We start from the raw sequence: 24,400 nt of genomic DNA on the forward strand, positions 1-24,400 counted from the left end.
CCGGTAGTGACATGATAAAACACAGATTTAGGGTGGTACTCGATTCTAACGCACACAATATTTTTAGACCTGTTTTATCAGAAAAAAAGGTATGCGCTACATTCAAGTAAATACGGTACTTGAGCAGTTTTGCTGCTTGTGATATCAACTCTGACACGGCCAGAGTTGGCGTGAGGAATCTTGTCGTTCTCCAGCAGACCGCCGTCACATGCATCACCGTAAGTCGTGTGCAGATCGGTTGCAGAGCTGCGCGACGCGTCCTTATCTAGCGGACTACTGTCACACGCATTGCTGATGAAAGGTGTTGCAGCAGCGAGAGTCTCTTGCTGATCAACTGTAGGGTTGCGCAATGCTGTGCCCTTAGCCCGTTTCTAATTTTTTTCTCACTTTCAACCAAACTGATGCACAGTGTGGAACTGTCTCGGTCCTCCAAGCGTGTTCGTGGTCGCATGGTCGCAAGCAAGACAAAACGGCGCCTCAGCCAGTCAGCCAATAAGACGACGCCCTCTTACGGCACCCTCGGCTGATGGCACTCGTGGCATTTTCAGTGTGCTCGCACGGCGCCGCACACGTTAATCTGGGCCCCACGCGTCTGGTGGCGCACGACTGGCTGAGGCAAGCACCCCACAAGCGCACGCCACTGTGAAGGTCGGCAGTGGAGCTTGTAGTATAGTGTCGCCCCCTGTCAGATCTCTGTGTCATCGCACATGTATGTTTTGTAATTGCTTAGCTAGATGGCGCACCCCCCTTCTGTCATGTGACAAGCTTGGACCAATCGGGAGGTGCCATCTAGCAGGTGAAGCCTTTATAAGCAATAAACAGCCGCAGGTCGGCGGAGTCTTCGTTCCGGTTTTCATCGGGAGCAGTTAGCTCCGTGTCTCCTTCACTGCGCCGGCGCTAGCCGCGCGTTCGCCCGTCGGGGCCCCCCGCTTGCCTGCCGCTGCCGACACAACATCTTTTGGCGACGAGGATGGGATTCGAACCCACGCGGGCAAAGCCCAATGGAGCACAACAGAGTTCAGTGTGATCTCGTCGTGCACCGTGCGCCAACGGACGACAAAAGCTGGTCGTTCAGTTTGCTCGCCGTTTTGTAGCAGGCAGTTACAACAGAAGCCATGTCTCTGCATGTCTCCAGTAAAACTGCTTTTGCTGCTGGAATCCAGCAGCTCAACGTGTCATCGAAGATAGCTCAATTGATCACTGCCGCTACTCGGGAGCACCGGCGAGAGCAGCCATGAAAGGTGGACAATTTCGTCACTGATGTTACGGCGTCCTACGATGCCAAAGAGGTATTAAGCTGTGTCATCATGTTCTGTACTTGATACTGAAACTTTTGTTTCTTTTCTTTTTTTCTGCCTTCTTTTTCTTTTTTTCGGTTTCAAGGGCACTTCAGGCTAAGTCAGAGTACATCATCCAAGGTGCTGGCAACAGAGTTCACAGCCTCATACCAATACCCCCAGAATCATTCGTCAGTTTGCATTCGAAACATTTGTCATCAATAAAAGGCTTGACCTTGTGCATGCTGCAGCGAATAACAGGGAGCGTAATACAGCAAGTGACAACTGGCCTCTGTCATAAACTGTCTTTTGAACTTTGAATTCCAAAAGTCTCTCACAGAGGGCGCTACAGTCGCAAACTCGCGTTTGGCGGCTCACACATTCACCTGGCATATAGCAGAGTGCGAAACTGAGGCAGTGTTTGACATAATTTCTGCTGCACTACTATGATTCCAGGGCGGCTTAGTCATAGGCACCATTAGCCACATGATCCGAACTGGCCAATAGAATGTTCAAATCACACTTCTCATTTTATTTTTTTATGTGACAAGGTGGCAAGCACAGGGCTGCTGACTGAGTGATAAGCCAAACACACTAGCTTTACAATGATACCAAAAATGTCCAGCATAGGAAGGGCTGGAGCGTGCCAACACCTCATTGAATCACTGCTACATGAAAAATATACGGCATTTTTTTAAGAAAGCTTGCAGACAGGTGCAGGATGTGGTAGGAACGCCAAAATTACAATCCTGAAAATTCTGTTTCTGGGCAGATTTTCAGTTCCTAAGAGCCGTGTTGCCCCTTAAAGGAATGTGGGCTGTGAGGAGAAAGCATGGAATGCTTTGGAAGAAAGACGCATAAAGCTAGCATGTTCAAGGCACACCAACCATAAATCTCAAGCCCTCACAGGAGAAGCAAAAAGGGTTTATAAGGCATGCTTGGGTCAAGCACGATGGCGACAGTGCCAGTACTTTTGCTATCACACAGGAAGAGGAATAACCAGCGTGACCCACTGGTGGCTCATCATGCAGCGAACTTGGCAATTAAAGAAACAATACAGGCGTGAGAGCCACCCCCATCTCTTGGCGCACCTGAAGGCATCGGTGCCGGGTGAGGAGACAGTGCAGCAAGACGGCAGCATGGTTGGCAGTCCAGCTGGCACCTCTGGACATGCTGTCATTCTCGAGCGCAGTGAGCGCAAGGCGGCCCGGCTCAACTTCATGGATCTCGACGGCCAGGGACCAGAGCCATTCATTAATCATGGGCATCAGCTCCGACACGACGGGGCAAGTTGAGGCCGGCACAGCTTTGCACTGCAATGGACAACAGCAATCGATTGAACAAATGCTGACACATATTTTGCAAATTCAGACACTCTGCTACATGCTAAAACTAAAAGCATGAGACATAAAGGCGTGAAGCTGGACACCATAGTGCTATTCGTTACAGGCTTCTTGGATTTAAAACAATGACATTTAGCGAGTATGAAAATTGGGAAACATATGACAATTTGACATTAAAGTTGGCTCCAAATGTTGTACCCTCTGTGTCATAGACATTATTGTGACAACATGATGCAGAGCAAACTTTCCGACTTCAAGTAGCACAGTGAGGCTAGCCAAGACAACGTTGCTCATAAAGAAATAAGAATGCAGCACATGTTTGTTCTTCGTGCGCCTGCTTGTGGCTGCTACCGCGATCACAGAAATGGAGCAAGTCAATGCATCTCTGATCTGGCAACCACAAGGGCACTACCATGTTGCTACGATTCATTTTTGTTACGCTAAAAATATCCAAAACATGATGCAAGAACAAGCACTTATACGTAGTACGTATGTGCGGCCAAGGTGTAAGGTTCACTCTGTATATTTTTCAGAAAGATCGAGCAGCTATCTATAAAATTCTGGTGCAAAATTTGCGGTGCAATTTGCGGTGCATAAATGAATGTGTTTGCAGACAGCTAACCTAGAAGGTGCCACCGTACTGATGGAGGCTTGGGATCACGTTGATTGCGCATCTCACCTAAATCACATCTCGTCGTCTGCACCTGCTCCCCTCCACATAGCAGCAGCATAGTGGCACCCTTGTGGTTGCCGATTTCAATGCATAGGCGCTGTGGGGAGCTTTTTCTCTATAGGTGGGTACGACTTCAGAACAAAGCAGCATTTGCTCCTCAAAGGTGGATGCACACGAGCCTCCATCAATAGGTGCACACTCTAGACTGACGTCATAAGCCAAACGGCCGATGACACCGCCTACGGAGAAGATAGCCGCCTGCGCTTCGAAATGGGCCAAGTCACGTCAGTTGTGTGCATCTTCCCCTCGTCAGAATGAATTCCCAAACTGTTTGCATTGGTCTATCATGCCGAAAATATTATTCTGAGCTTACGACACATCATTTGTGCCGCACGCGTCTGTTCTGAGCCGTGATCCATTGAAGAAAGACTGCAGCGAGCATCGGTGACGCTGAGCTATTCTTCGTCTGAAACAGGATCCTGTGGCGACACACCACATACCGTATTTACTCGCATAATGATCGCACTTTTTTGTCAGAAAAAATTGACGCAAATTCAGGGGTGCAATCATTACGCGGGTTAAATTTCCCGCGAAAAAAACATTTTTTTTCGTCCCCCGTTTGCTGCGGGATGCGGGTGCGGGACACCAAAACAAAAATGGCGGCCGGCTGAGCAAGCCGAAAGCGCCGAACGCATTTTTTTTTTTCTTCTCGTGAGTACATTACATGCATTGAAACAGTTTTCTCCGTATCAATAATGAATAGTATCGTTAATATCGGCAAGTTTGCGGCAATAACGTAGCCATGTCCACTTTGAGGGGGCAGAAACAGGTGGGCGCGCTTAGCTGCCAGTGACATAGAAACACATGGCGGGCATGCTGCGGAAACTGCGGCATCTGTCTTCACTACTATCCTAACACGGCACGTTTGCGCTAAGGGTGGGTGAATATTTTAGCTGTGTTACAAGCGTTGGCGTATGAATAAGGTACACTTTGAACGTATCAGTGTAAACGTGGCTACTATCGTTGCCGCTTGCGTTTGTTGCTTGCCTACGAGTGCAGATGAGAATCGAAAGGCGCCTTTTTTGTTGTTGACCACAACCATTATAAAGCCTACACATAATAAAGGAAAGTTTGGTTGTACCTCTTTTTGTCATGGAAGTGCGGAATGAACGTAATGAAATGAGGCATCTACTTAAGAGTGTTTGGTGCGTGCAGACCGCCTGGTTCGTCTTGAATAGTCGTACGCGTAGCATTCAACAGATGGTAAGCGCAATCATTATTAGCTAGACTTGGCACACGACATATTGCTGCGGCAAGTTCGGGGTGCAATCATTACGCGGGAAATAAAAAAAATCGAATTTTGACGACAAAATTCAGGGGTGCGATCATTACGCGAGTGCGATCATTATGCGAGTAAATACGGTACTGCGTGTTTGTTCCATGGTGTTTTGTTTTGCTCCAAAGTGAAGTTACAATGAGGAAAGTTTGCCAAAGTCTGGTGCCTGCTGTCACAATCAGTGACACGCGCTGCTTGAGCAAATGTCATTGAATTAGTAATGGTCAGATGTTTGGTCGCAGTGTTTTCTTAATGTCAGCTCCAGTACCAAGTCATATAAAGTACAGTAAAACCTCGTTAAACTGTACCCGCTTAAACAGTAGTCTTGGTTCAAAAGTAGTGAAGTCAATTCCCCAACTCAGAGGCCATTGAACATAATGTATTTTGCAACCGCATAAAGCGTACCAGCTTATTGCGTACACATTGGTTAAAACGTAGCGTTTCCACTTTTCGTTGCGCAAATGCAGCGGTGCGTCGTCTCCATCGGGCGGCCCGGCAGAACAACAAGCCTTAGAGATCAGTACAACGGCCTCCAAGCGTTCTGCGCGTTTGCACGTGAAGCCACATCAACATCATTTCGACACCGTGCCAGAGAACGTTGTGGCGTCGTGCAAGCGAGGACTCGCGTCATGCCGAAGCTAGGTTAAAAAAGGCGGCGGGTGCTCAGCATAGAAGAAAAATGAGACATCGTCCGTGCTGTCGAACGTGACACGAAAAAGTCGGCGCTGGCCCGCAACATGGATCTGCTGTTGACTACAGTGTGTGGCGTTTGGAATGCGAAGAAGTTGCTCGGCAGCGCTGCTGCGACCGCGAAGAGATGTCGGCTACGAGTTTCGACTTTTCACCATCGTTGCCTCTGTTGTTGCTGAAGTGTCGACTAGCGACAGTGATGAGGACGACACGGAAAGCGACAGCACGGGCGATTCAGGCCCAACAGTGGCAGAAGCTGCGCGTTACGTCAGCCTCATGAATGCAATCGTCGCGACGAGAACAGGGGTTCGATAACGTGACTATTCCAAACGAAAAGTATTCCGAACTCCGGCACCCGGCAACGAAAAAGGCGCCACGGGACTTCTGCAGCACTAATGCGGGCATGCACAGAGAATACGTAACGCCAACGAGGAATCTGCCGTGCGAGTGTTTGCTGAGAGGAGGGGGCCAGCTGAGAAGCTGGCACGGAGCTTCAGTAAGTCTGAGGCCACTGTCGTCGTGCTAGGCCGCCGCGGCATCAAACGAAAATAACACTTGTCGCGCTAAGTGAATAAATACTCCATGTTTATTCCCCTTTCATCGCACTCCCTCCGAGTTCCGTTTTCGACGTGCAGAATGATAACGGTGCCTTTCAAGCGTGCCACTGACTACTGCTATGTCACCAAGGGGCCAGTCAAGCTCAACGGTGGCTGTCCAAAGGAGTATTATGTACCTCACTAAGCTAATGATGCTTTATAATTGCTCTCTTATTCGCATAACTTGCCTGAGCCAGATAACCAAAATAAACAATGCAACATGAATGTGCTTTGGTGTGCAGGCTGCTAACAGTGGCTGTCAATTTCGCGTTGATTGCTGCTTTTCCACCATAGGGCCTGTCAAGCTGTACAGTGGGTGCCCAAATGAGCATTTTGGGTCCCACATAGTTATTCAGGGTTAATAATTGTGTTTGCATTCAAATTTGCCAGCATTTAAACATGTTTCCATGCCAATACTTAAACTGAGCATGATCTGTGCAGGACGTTGATTTTTCAGAATTGAACTTGCAATAAAAGGAATATGCCACCAAATTAACTGCTCATTTATTTGACAGGTCACAGGAAGATGGTTGGCTGCTGCCAAACCACCGGTAAATTTTTGGTAGCCCTAATAAAGGCTATTCTTTCATTAATAAGCTGTTATGGCTCGTCGAGTGGCTCAATGCCAGACAGCTCGCAGTCAGAGTCGCTTTTTTCAGCCTCTTCACCCAGCTGTGTGAGGATGGGGTAGATGTGGTCCCTCCCAGACGCGTCAAGTCCAAACTTTACCTCCAGGTCCATCATGTCGTGAATGTTCTTCCTCCAGACACCTTCGACCATGCACAGGTTGAAGTCTGTTTCCGCAGCGGTGCCATTTTTTACCTTTGCCCAAACGAGCTAGATGGGAATCAACTTGCAGTGCTAAAACAGGAACCCCAGTGCAATCAAACCGGCCCTTTCAGCTGCGCTGTCTACAATGTAGCTCAGAAACTGTGACTTTTAGAGATGCCACCAGCTCAGGCAGCTGCTTTTTCGCCATCCTTTCACTGTAGGTGATGTTCTTGCTTTTGAGCCACTCCTGTATTTTTTTTCGTTCTTCCAGGCTGTCAGCAATTTCTCTTCTTGCCGGATATGGTAAGGTGCATTGACCAAAACAATGATGCTACCAGCTGGCAAAACTTCTGCAGAACGTCATTGAACCATCCCGCAAAGCGATTGCCATCCATTTCTTCGTGGTAGTCGCCTGGTTTTTTGGCCTCGGAATACATCCAAGCAGCCGTCAACGAAGCCATCCTCACTGCCGACGTGCAGCGCAATCAGACGATGGCCTTTCCCAGAAGGTAGTTTCAGACCCATCGATAGGCCATTTGCTCGAGCGTACAGACGTCTGCGCTTCTGCACCACGGTGTCTGTCCACATGATCGACCGAGTGTGTCCCACTGTCACCCGTGCCTCGTCTAGGAAGATCTTTCGGCCTTACAGCCGGTAGTGCTGCACGTCACAAAGGTAGCGGTTCCGCCATTCAGCGATGTCATCCCGGTTGATAAGCACAGAGTTGCGGCTCCTCTTCTTGTGCTTGTGCAACATGATAAGTGACACCTATAAACACGGGTCGTCAAAAATAAAGCTTTTTGTTGGAAGTTAGCGCTCGTCTGTCATCTCTTCCTTGCTGCCATCATGTATACTTGCACTACAATTTACCACTATGCCACACCAACAAGCCCAAACAGCCACATCAATGAACCTTGGGGCACATATGCCTAATGCATAACGTGTCTCTGCAGCATCAATATGGTGTGTCACTACTTCAATGTTTCATTGCTTCAATGGTTATCGCATAAACATGGACATTCGTCTGGAGGTGGGTTCTGCCAGAATTTTTTTCTGATGGGTGCACACCACTGAGTTTGTATGCATGCAGGAGCTCACCTGGCATACCTCGCTTTTGCTTTAGCCGCACGTCCCTGGGCCACATTCTCTAATGAATGATCCATTTCAGTTTCTGTTCTTATGATCCTTTCTCGTTTGTTTCAGACATGGCTCAGTAGCCACTGCACCACAATAACTGCTGGGATTACCCATCAGCGCAACAGAGAATAAGAATAGCAAATGAAATGGAGCATATCAAACTGCAGGCTCTAGTTATGTCAAACCTATTTAGACAGAAAAATAGGTTGCGTACATATTATTACAGTAGCAAAGAATATTATGCTAGTTTACCCATACAACCTGCTGCACACTACAGCACACATTAAAAATGTTTGGGCACTCTAATGCTAGTCAACCGTGCCGGAGACGGTGCAGGTGCACCCGCAGGACGCGACCACCTTACAAGGTACAACGACCTTGTGAAGTCATTTTACCTCGCAAAAAGAACCTTCTCCACCCCTCACCGCAAGTTAAACAGAGCACAGGCAACCACCCTTCGCCTGTTGCAGACGAATACATACCCCTCCCTCAGACGCTTTCACACCATATACCCCGACATCTACCCGAGCCAGACGTGCAAGGTCTGTAAAACTGAATCAGCAACACTCCCCCACATGCTATGGGAGTGCAAACATCAATACCCAGACCTTAATCCTGTGACCCTCTCGTCGAGATGGCACGCCGCCCTGCGCAGCTCCCATCTCGACGACCAACTCTGGGCGACCCAGCAGACCTACGAAGCGGCGAAGAGGCAAGACCTCGACGTCCCATCATGGGAGGCCTAGGCCCAGCCGACTGAACTGCTGGTGCTCATTAAAGTTCACTCTCTCTCTCTCTAATGCTACCTAAAAATCATTTTGTTCTTCAATTTAGTTACTCCAAGGAGTTTAAATCTGCAATTAAAGAAAGTGTGTGTGTGTGTGTGTGTGTGTGTGTGTGTGTGTGTGTGTGTGTGTGTGTGTGTGTGTGTGTGTGTGTGTGTGTGTGTGCGCGTGCGTGCGTGCATTTGGAGGTACCTGAGGAAGTCTGCGATTTGTCACCGGTGGTGAGTAAACTTGCCCATACAGCCGAGTTAAAGCACCCGTGGCCCTACGAGACTTCTTACCACATTGCAATGCAGGGGCAGCCGTATGCGGGTGCAAGTGAATGGGGAGCGAAGTGACCGCAGCTCTTTGACAAGGTCTTCACGTCCAGGCATCTTCGGGTGGAGTGGGGAGAGATGGGCTGCATACGCTGGGATGGTGTTCCACTCGCTGGAGACTGCCATGCTGCTGCTGCTGCGGTGGACCAAAAGAAGCACGAGAGCTTAGGAGCTGAAGTTCCCAGCATACTATTATAGCAAGATTGCCTCTGAAGTTGGTAATTACTCAAATCACAGAAAACATGCTTAACGATACACAAGGCAATTTGGATAACATTTTTTACCAAAACTAAATTCTGTGGCTTTATGTGCCAAAACCACGATACAATTATGAGGCATACCGTAGCGTCAGGCTCCAGATTAACCTTGATAGCTGGGGGTTCCTTAACTTGTACCCATCGAAATGGGGCCGCCATGGACAGGATTTGAGCCACCATGGCAGGTAGATTGCATTTTTTTAAGAAACCTTGTGAAGAATGCTTAAGCATGTAAAAGTGAATCTTGTGTTGAATGACTCGCCGTGAAAAAGGGACCTGTACAAACTTCAAATACAAAGGTGTTTTTGGCATTATTTGGAGACCCATTTACTAGTACAGTTGACATACATTTAATTTGATCACGATGGAGCCAACAAAATTGACAGAATTATCCGAAAAGGCAAACTAAACAACATAGAGCAAAAACGAATGTTCAAACACAATGCTTCATATAGAAATATTATTTACCCCATTCTAACGCAACCCTAGATGAAATATACATGTTTCAAAGTGTTTATCGTTTCCTAATGCAGTGTGTATCCAAATTTGATGTGTATCAGATTTTAGAATGTACTGTATTTACTCGCAAATGATTGCACTTTTTTGTCAACAAAACTGACGCAAATTGAGGGGCACGACCATTACGCTAATTAAATTTCCCGCAAAAAGAAAAAAAATTTTCCTCCCGCGTTTGCTGTGGGATGACAACAGGTCAACAAATAGGCGGCTGCCGCTGTATATAGTGCAGGACACCAAAACAAGAATGGCGGCCAGCAGAGCAAGCCAAACGCGACGAATATGATTTTTTTTTTTCTCGTGAATACATTGCATGCATTGAAACAGTTTCTTCAGTATCAGTAACTGTAGTGTGCAGGGCACTTGGAAAAGAGGCGCACATTAGAATCGGGAAGAAAGAGTATGCATACATTTATTGATAGCTACCATTTTCATTTCGGAACCTGTCGAACGTAGGCTGACAATTATTTTCAGCGGGAGATATTGTGTATTTGGTGCACTCGCAGTGCGCTAACTGCTGCTAAGACAGAGGCTGCTGATACTGGGGTCACAGTTTGAATCACCAGTGGAATCAACATTACGGTTTGGCAATACGTGCTGACAAGTTAAATTCGAAGTACAAAGTGAAGGCCAATTTCAGGATCGCAATCCAACAATTTTGATCCCACAGAAATGTATAGCTGCCAGAAGGAACCTTTTCGAGATAGAATAAACCAAAATTATTGATTGATGAATAAAGTGGAGTTGAAGTAACAAAATTCTATTATAAATCTTTAAGTGATCACACTGATCAAGTAGCGTTAAGCAGAAAATAATAGTGGGGCAGACTGCACAAGCAGCCAAGCAACCGTGTGTAGATCACAAAATCAAAAAAATTCTGCAATTGTAGACCAGAGGGTAGCAAACTATGGCTCTTTAAGCAATACGCACTCTTCTGTAGAACCAGCATTTATGTGACTGCAACGATGAAACCGTGTCAAGGCCACATTAATGGCCCCCTACACTAGGAAGTCGAATCAAAATCAGTGCATCTGTAAAGGGCGAGTGGAGGAATTACTGAAACTTTCCAGGATGCATAAATGAGGTGTAAACACAAGTCACATTTAAGTGCGAGAGAGCGAAACATGACACCATATTATGAGTCAGACTGTGCAGGTTCCATTGTTTTCACCACTTGCCCCATCACGGGCAAAAGGGAAACATGCCAAAGTGCAACACCATGGGACAATCGTAACGGGCATCTCTCTGCACTGTGTGCAAATGGCATTGAATTAGCAGTGGCTGCCACATCTGACACTTTGCTATGACCTTGCTGCAGCCGTGTCCCTAAACGTGGCTAGTAAAAATCTGCAGGCTTTCCACTGTGCGTTGCTCAATTATGTTTGCTCAAAAGCACTGCAACTACGTGCTTCCCACACTGCACTCGTTTGTACAAAATGGCAGAAGCTCTGCAGGGGTGACCTGTTGTACAAGCTTTGTAAACATGCTGCCAAACACGCAGCCTGTAAACATAGCCATTTGTAGAGGCTTGCAATTGTAGACTCAAATTATGTAGTACCACTGCATGGCTACAAAAACTGCCCAACTGGAAGGCCTGCTACTAACAGGATTACGGTAAGCAACGGTAAATAGGGAGTGTTGTACATATGAAAAGTAGTGAGATGCCAGAAAGCACAACAAAGGATCTGCCTGCTGGCTCATAGCATCACCTTCACCACATCAGCTGCTGTGCTGCGATCACTACATTGCAAATGGTCCTCTGTGAATATATTTTAGAGCACAGCTCTTAGGTGCCCATGCCTCCAGCGAGTGTTGGCATTGTCCCTCATAACAGAGCGAATGAACACAGCGAAGGATGCAAGCAAACGCAGAGCCCAGCGGGAGATGAAAGACTGCGACAGCAAACAGTGCTCGAGGAGGAGAGCAGAGGAGGAAGGTGCAGCTGAACTAAGAGGCAGAAAGGAAAACGTGGCATGGACACGTTGGAAACGTGTCCATGCCAGCCAACATATCGAGAAATGAAAACACATATAGAGCTGCGCTCAAATTTCACATTAGGGAGTATCGAAAACATCGGTAAATTTATTTCTCACCTACATTTCTTCATATGCCATTACTGTATACATGGAAAGTACTTGCAACTTAGGCTTAAGTGCCTCGGGCAACAATTAACTAATAGTAGCCCTGCAGCCTAGTGCTCTCAGGCCTACTGTATATATTTACTTGTATACTGCCTTCCGGTATGAACCCAATAAACTTAATTCTTATCCTGCTACATTTTCCAACCACCTGCGGTAAATGTTATCCAAGACAAATAAAATACTCTGAACACAAGACAAAATGACCATGAAAGGACATTCTTGAGAAAGTGCCTAAATATATGTTGGCAAAGAGTATGGTTGCAGTTCTTGGTTTGACAAAATGATGATTTCATGTCATCAAAAAAGTAAATATGCATAGCTTCTTGATGAGGCATGACACACTAAAAACAATGGGAGCATGTGGTTCAGGGAACCATCAATTGTCCTGCATGACCAAAATGTTATGCAACTAAATGCCTGATAATGCAACCCATGCATTTATTTCGATTTGTCTGCTTCCAGCTCACTCTACACATCTTTCTGGACTTGTACACTTGCCACTGCTCACAAATGAAATTTACTTGCAAGTCAGCAATCACAGTGTCTTCTCTCTCTCTCGCTCTCTCTTGTCATTCTACCATACCATTCATACTCACTAGACAATGCCTTCACAGGCCCCAGAGTGTTAGTGAGTAAGTAGGCACAAGTATGCGCAGGAGTGAGTGCCGGTGAATTGGAGAGGACACGAGTGTGAACAGCAGTGAAGTGCCAGTTGACGTGAGCACGAGCAAATGTCATTACCAATGATTTTGGGTGGATGAGGGTATGAATGTGGGTGAGTGCCGGTGAGTAGGAGTTGACGCGAGTATGAGCATGAGTGGATGTTGGTAAGAGTTAATGGACGTGACTGAATGGAAGCAGGTGCTGATGAGTGTAAGTCACCGTGAGCAGGAATGTCAGTGACTGCTCACGCCCACTTATAATGTGTGAGTGGAAATGGGTGCGAGTGAGTACGTATAGCCTGAGAACACATTGGCAAGTCATAAGAGTGAGTATCCACTTATTCTGTCAACCTATGGATTCTCCGCTTTTATATTTTCTTTTACTAAGGCTTAGGAGGGGCCAGATTGGTATTCTATAATTTGACAACTTTGAGCACAAGAACAAGACAAACTACAGTGACTGTCTGTGGCTGTCCTCCTTTCTCTCCCTTGTTTAGCAAAGCTAAAGTTTGATGCCTAAACTTTTGGTCATCTAAGTGTGAATCAATTCATCAGAGTTCCAGTGGCAAAATTATGCTGGTTAAGAGGTAAGGGGAGCCCCTACTGGATGTATCAAGCTAAGCAAAATATATATATACAGCAATTGACTGGGCCCTTAAAAAAGTTTTCACTGTTTTCTTTGTAAAACTAACATTATATTGACATAATCATCATTCAATAAATTTACAAGTGAGCCAATATAGAAATTTCCAGCAACACCAACAACGTAGATGTAGTGAGGTTTGGAGGAATGAATCAAAATACCGAAGAAATAATACGATGAACAAAACGAGAACAAGGTAAAAGTGGGAGCCAACGTTTAGACAAGTGGATTTGTCTTTTTCAAGGCAACATATGCTTTCTTCCACAAAATATATATAGGTAGGGTTCTTCTAAAGGGGAGAGGAGGTACAATGATTATATCCACCACCTAACTGACTTTAAAGCAATGCTAGCAGAAAAAAACTATCCACAAGTTCCTCTCAACAGAGCTTATGACGTCGCATCAAGATAGGAGAGGCAGTCAGCATAAGCTAAGAAACAGACTGCACCAGAATTTGAGAGACCACCAGCCTTTATAACAAAATACTCTAATGCCCTCCCAAACATGAACAACATCCTATGAAAATACTACCCAATACTATCTAGTAACAAGCATCTGAGCGAGGCGTTTCCGGTGGTACCAAGGGTGACCTATCGCCGCAACAAACTTTAAATACATCTTAGTGCACGTAAAAGTCAGCAAACATGATTTCCTCATAATAAAAGCATGTTGTTGCCCCAGGTGCAAAACCTGCAGGTACATTCAAAGGGACATTAAAATTAAAAGCACCGCAAATAGTTATACACACGAAGTGAAAACTAACTTTACTTACACTAGTTTCTATGTGATTTATATGCTCGAATGTTCCTTCTGTAAGAAACAATATATCAGTGAAACGGGACAATCAATCAACATCAGGTTAAGTGGACATTGCATGGACACAGCTAAAAAGCTTCCCGAAGCCCTCGCCAAGCATTTGAGCCAACCAGGTAAAACTTTGATGAACTTAAACTCTACATCCTACAGTCAAATTTCCATTCTGCACAAGCAAGAAAATACAGAGAATGATACCTCATCATAAGTTCAAGTCATTGCAACCAAGAGGCATAAACGTTTCAAAGGGAGCTTTAGAATATATTCGCGATGCTAAATTTCAAGCTACAGGCAACAGCACTTAGTTATTTTTCATTAGGTTGCTTAGTGTTTTGTATCTTATTTTCTTTCCTCCCTCTTTTGTTTTTCTTTTATTTACATATTTATTCCATTTCATTTCTTTTTATTTTCCGCGAGCACCATTTTCTGCCACTTCTTTATTCTCTCTTGCAGAGAGATGATAGTTCCCTGACCTCGACAGGTGCAGATAATCCTCCTGCTCCCCCTTTGTCCAGGCCCCTTCCACAAAAAAAGGACCGCCGACTGGCTGACACACGGCGCTACCTCACATTCCTGCACAAACATTGAATCGCACTACTTTCCTTTCAATTCTACAAACTCGCTGCCAGCACACCCTTGGTCGTTGCCTTGCCCCCCCGGCATACACCTTCTCCCTTTTAGAAGAATCTACTTATATATACTTTGCCGAGGAAAGCATATGTCGCCTTGAAAAAGACAAGACCACTTGTCGAAACGTTGGCTCCCACTTCTACCTTGTTCTAGTTTTGCTCACCGTCTTGAATTTCCATCTCCCACCTTCCCCATGTTTTCCCAAGAAATAATATGGACTTATATGCACTGTACAAATAATGTAGATACATATGAATGACATTAATACTGAACCCTTTCAAGAGCATTTCCAGGCTCAAAATATTTAACCAAAGACCAATCAAATGTGCAAATGAGCCGCTTTACTTCACTGCTGACAAGAAAGACAGCTTTATCAATGGGTTGGCTATCCACACGATGCCAGTTTTTGATCATGGCCAACTACACAAGGTCTCCTTTCCATTTTATTTATTTACAGATAATGTTGGCTGTCTCGGCCACAACAGGGTATGTACAGCAGCTTTGCACACAACAATGCAAAACAAAGTAAGAGTGAAGAGCACATGCAGAAAGAAAATATAAGATTACACAATATTTCGAGCAGCATGCATATATGTGTGTAACATATATATACCATAAACACACTGTAGGATGCATTCTAGAACTGTGGCTGTCTGCTTGATAGTTACAACATGCATATTTCATAAAAGACATTACACATTCTTTGAAAGTTTCAATATGTACTACTGGAATGTATAACAGACACTAGTAAACAGACACATTCTTTTATCGTTCACGGAAGAAATGAACATGCATACACATCAAGAAATATGCTAATCTAGGCAACGCAAGCAATCGTAGCATTTTAGAAACAGAGTCAGTTCAGAATACTGCGATAAAATTAGCCTTGTAGCATTCCTTTGGATTTTCTCAATTTCGTTCATTAATCCAGATTGGCACGAACCTCATAAGATATCGGTGTACTCTAAGGTTAGTCTAATGTAAAGTACGCGAGTGGCTTAACATGTTGGGGTACTAGGTTTTAGTTTTCGGTGAAGGGAGCAGAAATTTTTTTCGCAGCTATACAAATTCCATTCACGTGGGGTTTCCAGCTTAAGCCTTTTGAAATGGATAAACCTAGGTATTTCACCGTGTCAGTTTGCGCTGTAACTGTTGAATTGATCTCGTAATTACAGTCAATTATATGCTTTCTTCCGTCCGTAGCTCTCAGCATGACAAATTTAGCTTCGTTAATTTTCCTTTTTCATTTTGCAGCCCTTTCTTCTATAGCTTTGAAGGCTTGGCTAAGGGACACCTGGTTATTTTGATAATTGATTTCATGATACATTGGGCAGTCGTCCGCAAATAGCAGGACAGTTATGTAGTTATTTATGTGTTGAGCAATATCCTCAATGTAAATTAAAGCAAAACGGGTCCCAAGACAGACCCCTATGATTGCCTGGGGTTATCTTTAGTAGGTCAGATTTATTACGATTTATTTATTTTTTTCAATGTGTTGTGGTCTACGATATGATTAGATCCACATTACGACTGCGTGATTTATACTCAATTCTAGAAGTTTGCTAATTATGTTGTTATGTAAGACTCGATCGAAAGCTTTCAACAAGTCTAAAATTACGTCAATTTGCTTTTAAGGAAGTTGAAAAATTGTGACTCGTCCCTACCAGATGTGTAATAGTCGAAAGGCGCTATCAGAATCCACGCTGGTTAGGGAAAGAAAGCCTTCCTGTCTTTGAGATAGGTGTAGATTGACTTCGAAATTATGTGTCCAAACAGTTTGCAGCACATATACATCAGTGAAATTGGCCAATAGTTTCAAACATTTTTCTTTTTGCCAGATTAATGTACCAAAATAACTTTTGCTACTAGCCAGTCATATGGGACCCATATGTGTGTGTTAAGTGATTTAGTGATTGAAAATGATCTCCAGATAGTGGGCTGCCCATTCTGCACATCTGAAAGGGAAACATTGGCATTCTCCTGAATTGCAGCATGAAACTACAAAGGAAACCCGTACAGTTTCCTCAGAAAGAAGGCCTCACAGTTGAAGAAAAATTCATTCCGGTTCAGTATTCAAACCCGGGACCAACGCCTTTCCAGAACGTTTGGTATGCGCCGGGCGTTTGGTATGCTGTATCCCAGAAAAGGCATTTGGTACGCTGTCTGGACAAATAGACTTTTTTATCATTAATATTTAGCAAAAGAGCTACAATGCATACATATGACACCTGGGGCCGTATTCAGTAATGGTCCGCTTTGGAACCGGTTTGCTCTAACAAACGCCACTAGTCTATGCTTCATTGTCATCATCCCTGGCGGGCGCGATTGTCATCATGCAGGCTGTCAATCGTCCGGTAAGCTAACCCATCATCTGCTACGAGCGGAACCGCGGAGAAGTCGTCCGCTCGAGCATCACATGGGGTCGCAATAATGAGATCAAGGACTACTGAGGCAACAGTGGCCATATGGTAGTCTCGCGCTGGCCGGCACGATGAGAGAGACACCAATGGCGGCTTCACTGGTTGTGGTGCTGGCGAGCATGGGCAAAAGACGACGTGACGAGGCAACAGCACAATGCATTCAACATGAGCGAAGGAGAGTTTCAAAGGCATTTTAGGTTCTCCAAAAGCACAGTGCACTAGATTTACGATGAGCTAGAATATTTCGGACTACAAGATATAGTAGCATTGACCCTGCGACATAAGTGCTGTGCCCTCTACGGGCATTTTTTTTCTTTTTTCACAGTGTTTTCAGCAGTGCGTCTGGAATGTAGAAACTATTGGGTTGTCGCAACCGTCGGCCAGTCGTATCGTTACTGCTGTCGCCAGGGCCATTACAGTCCAGGGAAAAGAAAAAGGGGAGTGAGATTTCTCTCCACAGTGCAGGAGAAACCCGCAGCCAAGAACGCTTCCTTGATCGTGGCAAGATTCTCGAAAGGTGTGGGATGTGTGGACGCAACTCTCATCACAATCGTCCGCCCTAAGGAGCTCAACCCCAGCAAAATGAAATCCTGTTATAGCCACAGCCTACACCCAGAGAACCACTTTGATTGCTTAACATATGGCGCACCACCTAGCAACAAAAGATACATAAAGCAACGCAGATAAAATTAAAGAATCAGCTGACCACGTCAGATCACAGTTATTACTGGAAATTAGATGCACATGTGTTGTATACAAACCTATCCCCCGCCCCCATCGACTATCTAAAATCTACCAGGATGAAACCCAATCAAACTGCCAACACTGCAACTGCATGAAGGCTACCCAAAATCACATTATTCGGGAATGCGAGGGAAACCCTTCTCCACAGTCAATGCTGCCAACTCATTCCCAGAAGACATGGGAGTCACTCCTGTCGACGACTGACTACCAGATTCAGACAGACGTAACTAACTGGGCCAAAACATTCGTGGCAAGCAATTAGCCACCATTCTTCAGACTACCGACAAACTAACTTATTGACCTCGTTATGCCATAAATATAGTTGATTCTCTCTCTCTCTCTCTCTGTATACAAACCAATATTTTTTTGTATCAAACTAGCAACATCCTTCAATTACTATATCATCCTCAAAGTACAAACAAAAATGATTATGTGACCTAGTGGCAGAACGTCGCTCTTTCAATGGTCTTCCTCGTTCTGCGACATTTCACTCTTTCTCTGAGTGACGTAATCCCCATGCCACAGCAAACCAGTTCCAAAGCGAACTGTTACAGAATACAGCCCCCGTATATCAGGCATTTATGAAACGTATGGGGACTTCAGTGTGCAAGGTAAGCCATCATCTGTAGAGGCATCAACAAGAACATATTGCCATTAAAACAGGTTGCCATGCGTGAGCAGTCCGACATAAGTTCATTCACAACTATGTGACTGGGTTCTCCATTACTCAGTGACAGATGGCACCAGAAACAGTGTGGACAATGCATCATAAGATTAGTTAATGTAATAACATTTTGTTTTAGCAGTAGCCAACTTGGCGTGCAAGAGTACCCAAGGCTGGAAGATTCCTATGATCTTAGCTTCAGTCTTACAGTAATTTTTTGCACTAAATGTATAATTTTACATGTTATCCATGGCTTCTGTTTGTCTTTTTTCTTCTGAATTAGCACAAATCTATTCACACAGTCAAAAACAATGCCTTTCAATGCAATCCACACCGCATTGATGCTATTCGTTTGACAGAATCTACTTAAAGCAAATGAAACAGAATCAATAATGCCTGCGTTGTTGGCTCTGTCAAAATTCTGAACATGCATACTTGTAGCACTGGCATTTAGGCATACAGCAGTATGCTTTATCTGTAAATAAAGCAGCTTATGATCCAAGAGGCCAGTTTCCACCATGACCTCATTACCTTCAAATCGCCCGTCTAATATTGATTTTGATTCACCAACAACATACCTACACCCATTAACGATGTGTTATGGGTGCATCGACTTCATCCATGAAATCGACGTCTACAAGTTCGGAGTGTGTGGGTTCGTGATACTGAGTACTAAGTTTGGTCTAATCAATCCCTGGCAAATTAAAGTCTCTGGCTACAATTATTCAAAAGCTGACCCTTTTTCTGCCTCCGAAATAGGGGTGTATATCTTCAAGACAAGAAATAGACGAATTAGGCTGTCTGTAGACTGCTACAACAATTGTTGTCTTACCTACTTTAATTTTTTATTAGATTCTTTTTGTGTTGGAATTATATATCAATTAATTTCGTGTGTTCTGCTTGGCATGAATAACTTAGCTATTTCTCAAGTGGCCGAGCCATTTCCCAAAAGCACCAGACATCAGAAAGCCGATGGTGTTTCCATATGTATTGTTTTTTTCTTTTAAGTTCAAGGTGTGGTGTCCACACTTGCGGACATGACAACACTCACAGAGAAATTTTAATTCCTAGCCTGCTTTGCTTCTGGATGTTTCCAATCGCACTGAACACGCAAGAAATGTGTCAAAATGGAATTTTCAGCAGAGCAACTTATTAGGTGGCTGAAGCAAACCGGCCACACCAGCACAAGCACCAAATGAGACACGGGCCAGCAAACCTGGCATTTTGACAGCCTTCCATTTCTGGTCCCTGCTTTAGTGGTAAAAATTTGACAGCAAGCATATAGACCCAATGCAAATTAGCATACGCAATGCATATTTGAGTAGTGTGCAAGTTTGTGTTAGAGCTACATTCGAGCACTCCAAAGGTACATGCAGTTTTAAGAAAAGCCACCACATTTTCCTGCTGGGCATTTCCTTTATCAAATGTTCACAATGCATAGGTGATGCTTAATTGTTGCTTGGCAACTAAAGTTACTGTATTTGTTGCCCCTTAATTTTTTTTATGTTCTAGGCCTATGTGAAAAATGTAAAAACCTGCAAACTCTAGCGACACCTAGACATTCTCTGGCAAACCAGGGTCAATGAACATATCTGAAACCATGCTGGCCCAATGTTCATTAGTTGGCCCCCAGCAAAGCCCAGTTGGCCCAGGCAGCCTATCCATGCTATATGTAAATGCCCTCAGCACTAACCTCTTTTCTATATTACATTGGCTGCCCAATAATACGGGTGCTGCGTTGCCCTCCGTACTAATATGTTTGCCCCCTCTGTGCCCTGAGCAAACTTCGACTGTAGTGTTCGTTATATAATACTCTATAGTATTAACAATTGACTATGGGACTTCCTTATGTATACTACGCACATGTAATTTTCTGTATTATTACTAATAAATAAATTATGAATTAAAAATTATTAATTAAAAACTCAAAGAAATGTGAACAAATAAGTTTTATTTACAATATTAAGCAGCAATTTTTATTTAAGAAACCTACCTGTCATTCACAGATTCATTTCTATGTGGAAAATCTTTAAAAAACACAGGCATGCGAAGAGAAGCGTTGCAGTTTCTACTCTCACTCGCTGTTGCTCTGTTTCTTCCCTTTTTGCACTGCACCGTTCACACTGCCGTGACCGATATCGTTTGCACAGTTTGACAGAATCTGACCTGGGAAACACTTCCAATGTGCTGCTTCAAGACCCATATGTATCAAAACAGATGCACAAATGTTCTACAAATATTAATAACACAACACCTGAAATGGACACGTACTGCCGCCTATGGAGAAATGTTCTGAGCTTGTCCAGCATATATTTATATTGGCTGCCACAGCATCCATGAATAGTTCCTTAAGCCAGCAATACCTACCACCTGGCGAATTGCTGGCTTTGGCAATACGGCCTCCATTCTAATGCCTGGCAGTTTCACGGCTTTCACAGGAAATGGATAAGAACAGGGCAGTACTACAGACACAAATGTAAAAAAGGCACACATCAAAGACAACATGCTTTTCTGTCGGCCTTTCTAAGGAGATATTTAAAATTTTCTGCAGTGGCAGCCCTAGCAGATTTTTACTAGCAGAGGCGAGGACAGCACTTGCCCCGACTTCACCCTTGAAAGCGTACTGAACTAGATGGAGTAAAGTCGCAGTTCCACTGCTCTTGATCTGTTAACACAAATTTTAGACTAATCGGAAAATAAGAGATCCTTGTTTCGGGCTAAAATACTGCCATTGGCTGAACAGTGACACATGATCTCCCACACAAGTTGTTAAGACCTTCAAGATTCATTCTAAATCCAGCGACACAGACATACACCTCAAGAAGCATCAGTACAGCAAAATTGGCCTTGTGAGAAAGAAAAAAACACTTGTTGTTCTTCGCCAAACGTTAACCTTAATAGACTCCCCCAGTAAGATGGTGCTGGCTGGCTTCACCTTTAGAATATTATCTACACTCTAGAATTTCTTTTTAAACCTCCTTGGCTTTTTCTAAGTCTGCGTCAGTGTCCCTGTTCTAAATCAAGTAACCAGCTCACCGAAGTTCCCCTGTTATTTTCCTTTCCTTAATAGGCAAAACAACCACCTGTTTTCTTGACCATATTGAAGGTGAAACTTGGCCACAATGTGTCAGCTTGCTGCAGCGCCTTTACCAAGTCGGCTGCCGGGATTTCACAACACTAGACAGCAACAACCCAACCAGAAATTCAAAATGATTTGTTTCTTAATCTCCACAGAGCTGCATATTTTGTGCAGTGCTGCCAAAAGCAACTCCAAGGCTGCTTCACCTTTCGTATATTTTTTTAAAACACGGAGCGAGGTTTCTGTAAGCCAAATGCAGCAGGGAACATAAATACGCCAGGATGATGACCTGCTTCTCAACTGTAGCAGAGGGCCTCTGATAAATTATGATCCCTTAGGATTTCTTAAACATGCACCAAAGCTTACTACACAAGCATGCTTTATCACCACTGCTAGGTGAACGAATATTGAACCCACATCCTCATGCTCCATAGCAGAATGAGCGGTTCAAACATGTTCATACCTACCAACTTGTGAACTTCAAAATTCATAAAAATCTTGCAGATGTGGGGAAGGGAGACAATTAGCATGCATTTTAAAGAACTTTGTGCCATACATACACAATTTACGAATGGTGATCCGGCTTTAAATGCAGCATAAAAGCAGGAGCAGACTTGGCACAGCAGAGACTGACAGGCCACATGTTTCTTTAGATCACAGTGACTTTTTCAGCTACTTTGCTGTCGCTAAATTTGTCTGCTTTGGGAACTAGGCTGAAAAACACTTGCTCGTACAAGGGCACCTACCAGTATATGATGCCTTGCTCTGCCACAAGAAGGCAGCACAAGTACTATCACAATTTCTTTTTTGCACGCTGCAACCTGGTGCAACCTTTTGCAATCTTTCAACATCTTTGAAAGCTTTTTGCACAGAGAATTCATTTTACGTAAAAAATTGGACATTTGTAATATCGTAGAATGAGCGCAAATTCGTAAACTTTACAAGAAATTCAAGAGAATTGGCAGGTATGCATGTCCCAGAGGATCATCTTCTTTAAGCAGAGCAAGGAGAGCCTAAGTTCATCAAAGAGTAGAACCAGCAATCTCGTGATCACCAGCATAACGAGCTGCTACTGTGGCAGGTCCCGCAGCCTCTACTAGTCCAGATAGGGCAAATTAAGCATTGCACATCCGGGGCACAGGGCCTGACAAGGAGTCACCAGTGAAGCAGGTGACAATGCTCTTGCACTACTAAGCACCAAGTTGAAATTGTGGAAGATTCATCCAAGAAAAGTGTGGTTCACCTGCCCTCAATCTCTTCATTTCATGAAATCATGCTGATTCACTAGAGCCATCCTTCCTTGGAGTTTCTTACATTCCCACATCGTTCACTGGAATTCCTTGGAATCATGTTGATTGCCTTTCGGTTAACTAAGACTGATAAATAAGGGATGTCACCGTAGTCAATTTTTCAACAATTGGACTTGTTGGGGCAACTGCCCTTATACAGAAAAGCTTTCTTGATGAGATGCTAGCTTGAGTGACATCCTTTGATTGATTGTTTTTTATCACTTCAAGTATCCAACTTCCAGCGACACTTAAGTCTTTATTTGGTTTCCTTACAGGCACCACTTTTACAAAGAGGAGGTGGCCCTGTAATAGTGGGCACACTGCACTGTCAAACCATCCACAGTCAAGACCAACAAGTGTGCGAACGACGAAGACAGCACACAGCACTCGAGTAGGGGATTATAGCAGGGGTACCACAGTGACCTCCTGGACAATGTAGCTCCTCACTAAATGCTCTATCACGCCAATGTGCTTTTATTCGTGCAACTGTGTGAAAATGAAGTCAAAAATAAAAGTGGAGGAAAACCTCTGCAACACCTGGCTTGAAGCATATTTAAAATGAATGAAAAGGGGCTTCTGAACAACACAAACTGCTCAGTCTTGTACAAAAACGCCATTAAAAAAATAAAATATGGGTACAGAATGCCTTGCGTTTTAAGGTATCGTCAGCAAGGATAGACTACTTGCACAATGCACTTGTTAACATCAAATCAGTATACCGTCTGCTGCCAAGTCCCTTTGGAGCCTCAAGAGACTAAGAATGGAGTTTAACGAGGTTTAATTACGAAGCCAGAAGAATAAACAGGCAGGTCTGTTGGTAGAGTGTCAGGCACCAAGCACGCGAGCTCCATCCTCGAGCGAGGTGTTGACGATACACCTATCTTCTTTGCTACAGGGGTGCTGAAGTGATTTCCTTATGCTAAGAACACAAAGGATGGATAAGTGAGAAACAAATTGAATTATGAAAAACAGAAGATTACACTGTACACAAAGCAAACGTAATGAAATAACAAGCTGGAAATGTGACAAATAGAGGGAAGAAAAGGAAATATACAAAACTAGACAAAATATTAAAGCAGGAAAGATTTAAAAATGACAGTAATGAATAAAACGTAATACGGAAAAGACACGCGTCTTTCCCTCTATGAACAAAATATATCTCCAGCCGTGGGAGAAGCTTCGCGACAGGGCTCATGTATACAAAGAAAAAGGAAGGGGGTGGAGACCTGTAGGGCGCACTTTGCTAGGATTAGGCATACATGTTACCTATGAGGGGCTCTTGTTGCAGCACTATTGACTGTGTCATACGTCGCTACCTGTTGAGGAGCTTCTCCCCAGGAACAACTCTGTGCAATGGCACTGTTGTCACAGTTGCTACATCGCACTTTTCAGATTATAAGGAGGCAAGGACAAAACAAACTACGACGAAGCAGTGTTGGAACGTGTCGCACAAAGCGCTTGTATGCCATTAGCGACTAAAGTCAACATAGTTGTAAGCGGCATCACAAAACATGGTAGTTCAGGAAACGTACTGGCTCCGAAACTTTCCGCCGCGTCTTTATCGCGTGGTGTTACAGTAAGCACATGCAGTAGCCAGCTGAATGAATGACTCAATCA

The 24,400-nt window shown here is 44.2% G+C and overlaps 1 protein-coding gene across 1 annotated transcript in view; it reads right to left on the reverse strand.

Moving 5' to 3' along the window:
• LOC126530446 (uncharacterized) overlaps window positions 1–24,400 on the reverse strand; it is a 42,014-nt gene that overhangs the window by 17,304 nt on the left and 310 nt on the right. The window contains exons 2-3 of the mRNA XM_050177724.3: window positions 8,890–9,061; window positions 2,369–2,590 (exon numbers count right to left, since the gene is read on the reverse strand). Coding sequence (XP_050033681.2) covers window positions 2,369–2,590; window positions 8,890–9,051 — 384 coding nt within the window. The 5' untranslated portion in view covers window positions 9,052–9,061. The remainder of the gene's footprint in view (window positions 1–2,368; window positions 2,591–8,889; window positions 9,062–24,400) is intronic.

The sequence above is a fragment of the Dermacentor andersoni genome, chromosome 4 (assembly GCF_023375885.2).
Source record: "Dermacentor andersoni chromosome 4, qqDerAnde1_hic_scaffold, whole genome shotgun sequence".
In the NCBI taxonomy this organism is placed as follows: Eukaryota; Metazoa; Arthropoda; class Arachnida; order Ixodida; family Ixodidae; genus Dermacentor; species Dermacentor andersoni.